The sequence below is a fragment of the Micropterus dolomieu genome, linkage group LG01 (genome assembly GCF_021292245.1).
Source record: "Micropterus dolomieu isolate WLL.071019.BEF.003 ecotype Adirondacks linkage group LG01, ASM2129224v1, whole genome shotgun sequence".
NCBI classification, from domain to species: domain Eukaryota; kingdom Metazoa; phylum Chordata; class Actinopteri; order Centrarchiformes; family Centrarchidae; genus Micropterus; species Micropterus dolomieu.
Window position 1 is genome coordinate 47756575 of NC_060150.1, and position 10171 is coordinate 47766745.

Below are 10171 nucleotides of genomic sequence, written 5' to 3' on the forward strand. Positions count from 1 at the left end.
CAAAGAAAGTCAGGTTTAAAGTCAAGTCTCAAAGTAATCTGCACAAGTCCAAGTCAAGTCTCGGTCTTGTCAAAGAAAGTCAGGTTTAAAGTCAAGTCTCAAAGTAATCTGCACAAGTCCAAGTCAAGTCTCGGTCTTGTCAAAGAAAGTCAGGTTTAAAGTCAAGTCTCAAAGTAATCTGCACAAGTCCAAGTCAAGTCTCGGTCTTGTCAAAGAAAGTCAGGTTTAAAGTCAAGTCTCAAAGTAATCTGCACAAGTCCAAGTCAAGTCTCGGTCTTGTCAAAGAAAGTCAGGTTTAAAGTCAAGTCTCAAAGTAATCTGCACAAGTCCAAGTCAAGTCTCGGTCTTGTCAAAGAAAGTCAGGTTTAAAGTCAAGTCTCAAAGTAATCTGCACAAGTCCAAGTCAAGTCTCGGTCTTGTCAAAGAAAGTCAGGTTTAAAGTCAAGTCTCAAAGTAATCTGCACAAGTCCAAGTCAAGTCTCGGTCTTGTCAAAGAAAGTCAGGTTTAAAGTCAAGTCTCAAAGTAATCTGCACAAGTCCAAGTCAAGTCTCGGTCTTGTCAAAGAAAGTCAGGTTTAAAGTCAAGTCTCAAAGTAATCTGCACAAGTCCAAGTCAAGTCTCGGTCTTGTCAAAGAAAGTCAGGTTTAAAGTCAAGTCTCAAAGTAATCTGCACAAGTCCAAGTCAAGTCTCGGTCTTGTCAAAGAAAGTCAGGTTTAAAGTCAAGTCTCAAAGTAATCTGCACAAGTCCAAGTCAAGTCTCGGTCTTAAAGTAATCTGCACAAGTCCAGGTCAATGCCATGTCCATATTGACAGTTTAAGTTGCATCTAAGCAGCTTAGAACTAGCTCGAGTGTGCGACCTGTGGGGTTTCAGAGGTTTTAAAAGCAGAGAGTGGTGTTATCTGCTCCAACTGACTGATTTTGTGAAAACTGATAAACCTCCTAAAAGGGTTGAGAGAGAGAGAGAAATGAAAGTAGATTAAAGTTGTGACGTTTTTATTAAATGCATTCGCTCTGGTTAATTGTTTAGCTTTTCCAACCTCTCTCTGTCTACCTGTATCTGATTCACCTGCCCTCCTGTTCAGCGTCGTCACTCTCCTGTGCAAACAGACGTGTGTTTGCACAGTGTGGGTTCACCCCAGCACCAATGACGCTGCTGAAGTTTACGTCATTTCACATACAAAAGTAACGCAGAGTAAACTCACTGAGCCAACGCCAAGTTGTCACGGCTTTAGTCTGTCGGCCTGTCTCCAAGAATGGAAATGTTGTGTACCTAATGACTGGTCCCGGGTAACAGAAAACTTTAGGTTTTTGGGAAATATTTTTTTGTCAGTTTGCTGGATAGCACTAATTACTTCAATACCCATGAGCCTCTGCTGCCAGTCAGCTGTAGCTCCGCTGTTGCACTTGAGACTAAATTCTGCACTATAGTTGTTCAATTCATCCCAAACTGATCCAGATTCAGCCACTAAATCACACTCTGTGACTGTATGTTTCCCATTAAAATGCACCTTAGGAGTTGTAGTTGATACCCTGTTTAGCTTTTTAACAAAGAGCCAACTAGATTTTCAGTTTTTGTTACCGATGATTCAACCAGGAGACTTTCGTGTCCGTCCAGCAGCTGTCAGGTACAGAGCTCGTCAGCACAGGAATGAGCTGAACTTTTACTTCCCTTAAAATAACTAATAAGGAAGCCCTTCCTTTTCCTCAGAAGGTCTGATTCTCAGCACTAAACAGTCGTCAGACAGTAAATGTGTTTTTGCAGCATCGCTCTCGTCACCTGACGAACGGCGTGGATCACTCCCTTCTGCTCCGTTTATTATCTACCTGAGCACATCTCATCCTTCTGCTTCCCTCGCTCTCCATCCTCCTCTCTCTCTCTCCCCTACACTCTCAAAGGCCTCGTGAATTTCATCTTGACAGCATCCTGCCGCCCGAGCCCCTCCGTCGTTTCATCTCGCCTCCCCTTGCACACAAGAAAACCTCATTTTCTTTGTCTGAGCCGCTCTGCTGGCCACCACCAGGCTTCCCTCCGTCGTTTCATCTCTTTCCTCCCACTTTCAACGGCTCTTTAACTTTGATTTTCACTGTCTCCTGCCGTTAAGGACAGCATCTCTTTTTATTTTATTTTTTTAACACACCACTGTAGAAGGTTTACTCTAAAATTAGCTTCTACTTCCCCCGTTTTACCATCCACCTACACTGTAATAATACAGCACATGATCCAGATTATATCTGGTAAATATTAATATTTAGAAATGAAACTTTACCGGCACACTTACAATGTTAAGTTGCCATCAGTTCTCTTTTCAGGTCTGGGGCGATTCATCGATATAATTGACATTTAATTGACATCATGGATTATGTAACGATGTGGATTTGCAGAAGGTGTGTCGGCATGTTGCAGTGAAGTGCTGCACCCAGTGTAAGCAGGGATTCCCTTAGAGCTGCCTACGACCATCTTTTACACCGAGACCCAACATCATGGTGCAAACTGGAAATGGCTTCACTTTAGACGTTCACTTTTTGTGCCCCTCACAAATCCAATATATTAGGATGGTCACCATGAGGAACATGTTTTCTGTGAGTAGCAGTCACTTAAAAAAGATTCTCTAAATGTTTCTTCAGCACCCCTGTGTTCATAGTAATGTGTGCACCGCTGCTTTCATGCTTTCACCATTTTAAATTTTAAGTCCAGTGCTTCAGCAGAAAGTGCTCCAGTACAGGAAAGGGTTCACATTCAGCGATGAAATCAATCTGTGTCACAGCAGTCCTTTTTTGAATTTGAGGTGCACTACTTTTTCTGATTCAGTATCTGACACATAGTCTTACTATCATAACACGGCAGTGACGTGGAAATCGATTATTGGAATCGGTATCGATAAAATTTCAACGACCCCAACCCTACAAGCATGTGTGGAGAGCTTCTGGTGAAATACAGAATATCCCATCATGTAACTCTGTAACTGAGAGAAATTTCTTGACATGTTTGATGTGTTAAGTGTACTTTTTTGAATTATTAATCATTGTGTTTTGTTGTTTGTCGCCCTGAGCGGGGTGGATGGTTAATCACACCGGTCCTACAAAAGTGAGTGCACCCCTCACATTTTTGTAAATATTTGATTATATCTTTTCATGTGACAACACTGAAGAAACGACACTTTGGGTGTGCCAGCGGTTTAGACATTAATGGCTGTGTGATGATGTTTTGAGGGGATAGCAAATTTACACTGTTAAACAAGCTGCACACTCACTACTTTACATTGCAGCAAAGTGTCGTTTCTTCAGTGTCGTCACATGAAAAGATAAAATCAAATATTTACAAAAATGTGAGGCGTTTATTCACTTTTGTGAGATATTGTAAAAAATAAATAATAATTAATGGTTGTGGTAACATTTTGACCAGATGAACATCTGGCTGTAAAAACACAGTCAGTTGTTAAACAGATCGTTTTTTTCATCCATTGTCAGGTTGAGGTTGGAGAACATGGTTGGGTTGCAGCGATGCTGTCAGAAGAACAGCTGTAATATTTCAGACCTGACGTGCAGATCTTCAGTCTGTATCAGATGGAGTGCAGCAGGCTTATGTTAATCTTACACCTCCTGCCTGGTGGGAGTAAGACTGAAGGTCAGTCAGTCACGACTCGGCAGGGAGAGAAGAGTGTGTTTCCATACTGCTCCCACTTGTTCTGTGTGAGCGGGTGTGATGCCGAGGGGATGGATATGATGATATATGAAGGAGGCTAAGTTTAGCTTTCTATTATAACACTGATCGTCTTTATGTAGGCGACAGCTCCCATGAGGCGTCCACGGCGTGCCGAGTGTAATTGCATATGTGGTTTTTGAATCCTAACCAAAAACTAATTGCTATATCTTTGTCAAATAACAAGATTTCTGTACTGCGCAGGAACCTTTGAGAGCATACTGTAGAGATACTAGTGGAGTCGAGGCTATCCCAGAGCTGCTGGAGGGGGTGGAGGTTATGGAGCTGCGTTGTGTACGGGGAAAGAAAAACCAACTGTTGCCACAAAGCTGTTTTAAATAACATCGTATGCTGCAGCATTAAGAAGCTCAAACTCTCCCCCACCAAACTTTCAGGAAAGATGGCATCCCATGACAGTAGGGCTGGCTACAGAGCTTCTATACCTTTATGGCACAGCCCAAATTACTTTGACACTAACGAGTATCAAAAAGTGCCTTGTTCTTCTGTACCATGAGTCCGTTCACCACATCGTCCACTGGGATTAAAGCCCCGGTGGGGATGGATGACGTGGAGCCGAGGCTGAGTCTCTGTCCCTTGTGTGTCTTTGTAGTTGCTTTGTGTGTCTCTTTGTAATCATTTTGTCTCTTTTGTAGTTGTTGGTCATTTAGGGTCTCTTTGTAGTAATTTAGCACCTCTTTGTGGTCGCTTTGTGTCTCCTTTTACTTACTTTGCGTATCTTTGCGTCTCTTTGTGGTCGCTCTGTGTCTCTTTGTGGTCGCTCTGTGTCTCTTTGTGGTCGCTCTGTGTCTCTTTGTGGTCGCTCTGTGTCTCCTTTTACTTACTTTGCGTATCTTTGTGTCTCTTTGTAGTCACTTTGTATCTCTGTTGTCGCTCTGTGTCTCTTTGTGGTCGCTCTGTGTCTCCTTTTACTTACTTTGCATATCTTTGTGTCTCTGTAGTCGCTCTGTGTCTCTTTGAGGTCGCTCTGTGTCTCTTTGAGGTCGCTCTGTGTCTCTTTTGTAGTAATTTTGCACCTCTTTGTGGTCGCTCTGTGTCTCCTTTTACTTACTTTGCGTATCTTTGTGTCTCTGTAGTCGCTTTGTGTCTCTGTAGTCGCTTTGTGTCTCTGTAGTCGCTTTGTGTCTCTGTAGTCGCTTTGTGTCTCTGTAGTCGCTTTGTGTCTCTGTAGTCGCTCTGTGTCTCTGTGGTCGCTCTGTGTCTCTGTGGTCGCTCTGTGTCTCTGAGGTCGCTCTGTGTCTCTGTAGTCGCTCTGTGTCTCTGAGGTCGCTCTGTGTCTCTCTGAGGTCGCTCTGTGTCTCTCTGAGGTCGCTCTGTGTCTCTCTGAGGTCGCTCTGTGTCTCTTTGTGGTCGCTCTGCGTCTCTTTTGTAGTCATTTTGCACCTCTTTGTAGTTCATGGCCATTTAGGCTCTTAGTCGTAGTTGTTGGCTGTTTAGGGTCTCTAAGTGATTTAGTGTTTGACTTTCCAACAAGTATGTTGTATAATAAACTTTATTTATAGAGCACTTATCAAAACAAAGTACGAAGGGCTTCACAGAGAGTTAGCAGTGAGTTCACACAGAGGTTCTGGTCCAGGGGCCCCGGGCTTGTGTCCAGGAGGCACGTTCATTTGTCCATCTATGATACTAACAAGCCAACTACCCTCTGACTCTGTTAGAGGGGCACCATGGGGGCCAATCAGATTTCAGGGCCTTGGCCACCCCTGCTGTTTCTGTATTAATTAGGTTATTTAGATTCATATTTTAACGGAATAATCAAACTGAAATGTTCCTTTTTATTCACTTATTTTCAGGGGGGCATGCGTTCTGTATGTTTATTACTTAAAAAAATTTTGTAATAAGATATTCCTGTTTTGAAGGGTCGATGGTTTGCATTTGTTATTTTATTATTAATGATGTGGTCTCTCTCTCTCACTGATAAAGTAAACCGGACTGTACTGGGCTGAAATCAGATCAAATGAAAAGCCAGACAGGAAGAGACGGCGCACCGGATAAAGACAGAAAGAGAAACAAATCTAAAGAGATATAAAACAAACTGATGGAGAGGAAGATGGAGAGTAACAAGAACAGACAGATATGTAGAGAGGGAGGCCATCCCTTTGTTAGGAGCCACAGCCGCAACAATTTACATGAGAGACAAGCCTCCTGCCTGCTGATTGGCTGCCACCCCCCTCCCTCCTACGCCACACTCCAGCCAATCAGGACGTCACACACGCCGGGGTGCTCCAACCGGGCGAGAGAGAGGGTCTGCTCAGACAGTGTGGAGAGAGAGGGGGGGGTTGACGGCAGAATAACTGATGAGGTGGATGAACGTGGTGATGGAGCGTGGGTAGATTGTGCCCCCTGGTGGCGCTGCAGTGACACAACCGCACATGCAACTTCAACACTAGTAGTCCTTAAATCACCTGATTACACTTAAATATGAAACGTGTGTGTTACAGTTGCTCCCTGAAGTAGCAGATATCAGTTTTCACGTGCACGCCAATCGCTGCATTTTTTCCCCAACTAGCTGTAAGGACTGGTGTTTTGCAGGGATTCAAAACAGTCTATGTTTTTAAATAGTTACTAAACGGGTGCAGAGGATGTTTTTTATGATGTGGACCTGAAACAGCTGCTGGATCCGATCAGCTGATCTATTCTGAGTCGAGAAATAAACGTTGTGTTCAGACCGGACGGACAGCAGCTCCACGTTCAGAACATCTGCTGTGTGCTGTCATGTCCTGTAGATGAGTCCGTCGTGTCTTTGTACAGAAACGAGAAGAAATCAATTGTGAACTGTGGCCCAAACAAAGTTTGTACATACACCACAGCAACATCACGCTCGACCTTAAGTGGCTCTTTTATTTGACAACAGAGCTGGATAATATTGACGTAACACAGTGACGAGGCTCTCTGGCCACTAAACACACACACAGTACGATCAAATAAATGTCAGATGAGTGGAGACGCTGGAAGGACGTGTCGCGTTGATATATTTGTACTACAGGGGTAGTACAGGGGTAGTACAGGAGTACTACAGGGGAGTTTTTGCTGCTTCTGTTTTTTAATCAAAAGCCTCGTGCAGGACTTTGCTGTGACACTTAAAATGTTCGTCTGTCTAAACAACCCGTTCTCAGTCTTAAGTCGTCACACATGGACGCTTGGTCATGACCCGTCGGCGGCACTTTGTAACGCAGTGGGAGAAGCCCTGTAGTGTTGTTTTAAATGGTAAGGGTAGGTGTAGGCATAGGTGGCCTTTACACTGGGGACACATGTCCTCACCACTTTTTTCTGAAATATAGCTTGCAGTTCAACAATAAATGAAAATGCCTTTAGAAAGGTTAATTTGCACATTAAGAAAACATGAAATGCAGTTAAAATATAGAAGAAACAAATGTTCATTGTCCAAAAAAAGTAACTTAAGCTGGGAAAAAAACACCAAAAACAAGCTGCTGATGATAAAATGACCCAAAGATGTCAGTAACTTTAAAAACTTTGTCTAAATTTCTTTTTGGCCAAGTTTTGCGTTCTCTCCCTGTGAACATGACAAAAGAGGAGTGAAGTCTGAATCAGGCCTTCATGTGTGTTGTCTCAGCAGGGACGAGATTACATGAGAAAAGTTGATCTACAAGAGAAATGGATCTGAAAGCAGCTCAGAATGCCTGAGAGCTGCACTGACTTAGATTCTACTATATTTATATATTTTAAAATGAATTGAATTTTGTTTTTCCTTTTACATAAAAACATTTCCACCATAAATTGGTGCAGAAACGTTCAACAGAATGCAGGAAATGAAGTGTTTAAAGATCTAAATTTCCTCATATATGTTGGCATTGACATCTTTAAAACACTGTTTAAGGATCTTTTATCTTGTTTTTGTGAACCTAATATCGCGTATCGTGATATCTCGTGAGCGAAGTATCTCTGCACACCCCTAATCTGAGCGCCTGTGTCCCCAACACAAAGTGGGTGTCGGAAAAAAATAACGGAAAAGTCAGAGTAAAGGAGGTGGTTGGGGTGGACCAGAAACTGGACTTTCAACCAGGAAGCTGGTGGTTTGTTTCCAGTGTGAAATAAAAAGTCACCAAAAATGTTTTTATTTAAGTTGTGTGAGTAACATTACAAAGCAGGTTCTTTCCCTAAACCTAACCAAGTAGTTTTGGTGCATAAACATAACCAAATTGCGACATTTCATGACATTAACTTGTTTTATTTTGAAAGTCTAAATGGATGTTGTATATTTATTGTTGCTAAGTTCAAATGAAGCTCAAAAAGCTGTTAGTTACAGAGACAACCGAGACAAAAGGTCTTAATTAGTTGAGTAGATAGTTGTGGATTTGGACCCAAGTAGATAAATGTTCACTGTGTAATTAGAAACTTAATTCATAATATTTTACAGTGCAGCTGAACGTTGGAGCGTTTCCTTTTTGTGTGATGGAGTGAATCCGTTTTTGTCTCTGCAGGTCGCCATCGGGAAGATGTACGAGTCCCAGAAGCTCGTGGTGGAGGAGTAACACTCTGCTGTGGAGGTGTGTACAGGAGGGAGCGCCGTCCCAGCAAACAGGATGTGACATCATCACCACCACCAAACAAACCAACCTGCTTCCCCTCCGACCCGAACACTGTTGTTACTCCCTGTCCCCGGGTGGAGGTGTGAAATGCATTGTGGGAGATGTAGGACAGAGTAACGCTGCGAAGTAGCTGAAGTTTCTTTTGAGTTTAGACTTTAAAATGTTTTATTGTTTGTGATTTCATTGATGCAACAATCAGATTGAGCTGTTTCTGATCATCATGGATCTGGATTTTCTACGTCAGCTTCCACTTTCTGAGTCAGCGTTATGAGTTGTGACCCCGTTAAAATAACATTTTCTCCTATAATCGATTCATTTGTTGGTCTATAATGTATCGGATAAAGGTGGCAAATGTCTTGTAACCCAGAGAGAGTTAACGGTCATCAGAGGTTAAGAAAACGATCAAATTTGAGAAGCATTTAAAGTTACGTTCCAGTTTATAGATTATTGTTTGAGCCTTATTATGTGGAAATGAATAAAATTATATCACATTATTGTCTGGCTAATTAATTAAACTCCTGACAAGGTAGAAACCTTTACAGGAATTTTATAAACTCAGACACAAAGTGATTGGATTCAAATATCGACTGTTAAAGAGGTCATATTTTGCTCATGTTGCCGACCAGCTTGGCAACACGGACTGGAGCGAGAGTTTCAGAGCGGTGAGTTATTAATCTGTATCCATAAAGTTTTAACTGAGCTCTGTCTCTACATCACAGGAACAACTTTATGTCCACTGACTGCCTGGAGGGTAGCTAGTGTTTGGAAGGGAGAGGAGAGCTGTGCGCTGCTGCTCGCTGTTTCTGAGGGCGTGTCGGAGTAGCTGCTTGGCGAGCGTCATATGAGACGCATGTTCATTGTGACGTCACAAGAAAGGGAAGTAAAGGCTGGACTACAAACGAGCTGTTTTCAGGCAGTTCACAGCAGAGTTTTCTGTGGGAGATGGGAACTCCCTTTGGGCTTTTTCACTTTGCAAACCTGTTACATGCACAAAAAAAGGTCTAAACTCAATAAAGGAGAGGGGAAAAAACCATCATACCATGCAATTCCAAAAAACAAACAACTTGAAAAACAAGACGGGGACACAGAAACATCGACCAAGAGAACCCGAACGTGACGACAACAGGCCTAAAAATTACCTACTGGAATTAATAAGTTAAATTAACGTTCATGAACTGATAACACACTGGTCAAATCTATCCTGATTGGTAGCGACTTGTCACTCACCTTGTAGCCCCGCCCTGAAGCCTCCCCTGCTTCCTGGTCTTTGTTCCTCTAAATGGGACCATAATTTACTAAATGAACATCATGCACACATCACGACTGAGACCATAAACTCATCAGGAAAGTGTTTACGGAGAGTCAGGTCAAAAAAACAAACACTGTCTGCGCTTGATTTGGATAAGCTCCACCACGCTGTAAAAAGAGATTCTGTGGTCATGTAGATTTTAATTAATGTATTAGGTAAAATATATTCAATATGATTGTGTTTTTGCTTTTAAGGAAAATATTTAATAAAATCCACCCATTGTAGTTAAATAAAACATAAGCATTATATTTATCTAATCCAAAATAGAGAGAATAATGAGTAAATTCAAATTAATGTAATCAGGCAAATTTTAATTGAAAAACACTTCCTGTCAAGATTTCCCATAATGCATGGCAGTGAAGGGAGTTTTGTTAAAATTAGCTAACAAGTCTCCTATTTGTTTGAAATACAAAATGTACTTTGTGAATTATGTGTTTTTTAAACGTGTCTGTTAGAATATAGTGTTTTTTGTTGTGTTTTTTTTCTATACAGTCTATTGTTTACTATTGAAACCAAGTTCGGCTGCACTGATCATTGACTGATGTATCGAAAGCAATGCCCTTGAATGTTCATTTCCACAAGCAAATGACA

At 41.9% G+C, this 10171-nt stretch overlaps 1 protein-coding gene across 1 annotated transcript in view; it reads left to right on the top strand.

Annotated features, from left to right (window-relative positions):
• The window catches only part of LOC123968545 (LYR motif-containing protein 4B), a 44988-nt gene extending 36223 nt beyond the window's left edge, over window positions 1-8765 (top strand). The window contains exon 3 of the mRNA XM_046045382.1: window positions 8164-8765. Within this exon, the coding sequence (XP_045901338.1) occupies window positions 8164-8214 (51 nt within the window). The 3' untranslated portion in view covers window positions 8215-8765. The remainder of the gene's footprint in view (window positions 1-8163) is intronic.
• Window positions 8766-10171: the final 1406 nt, after the last annotated feature.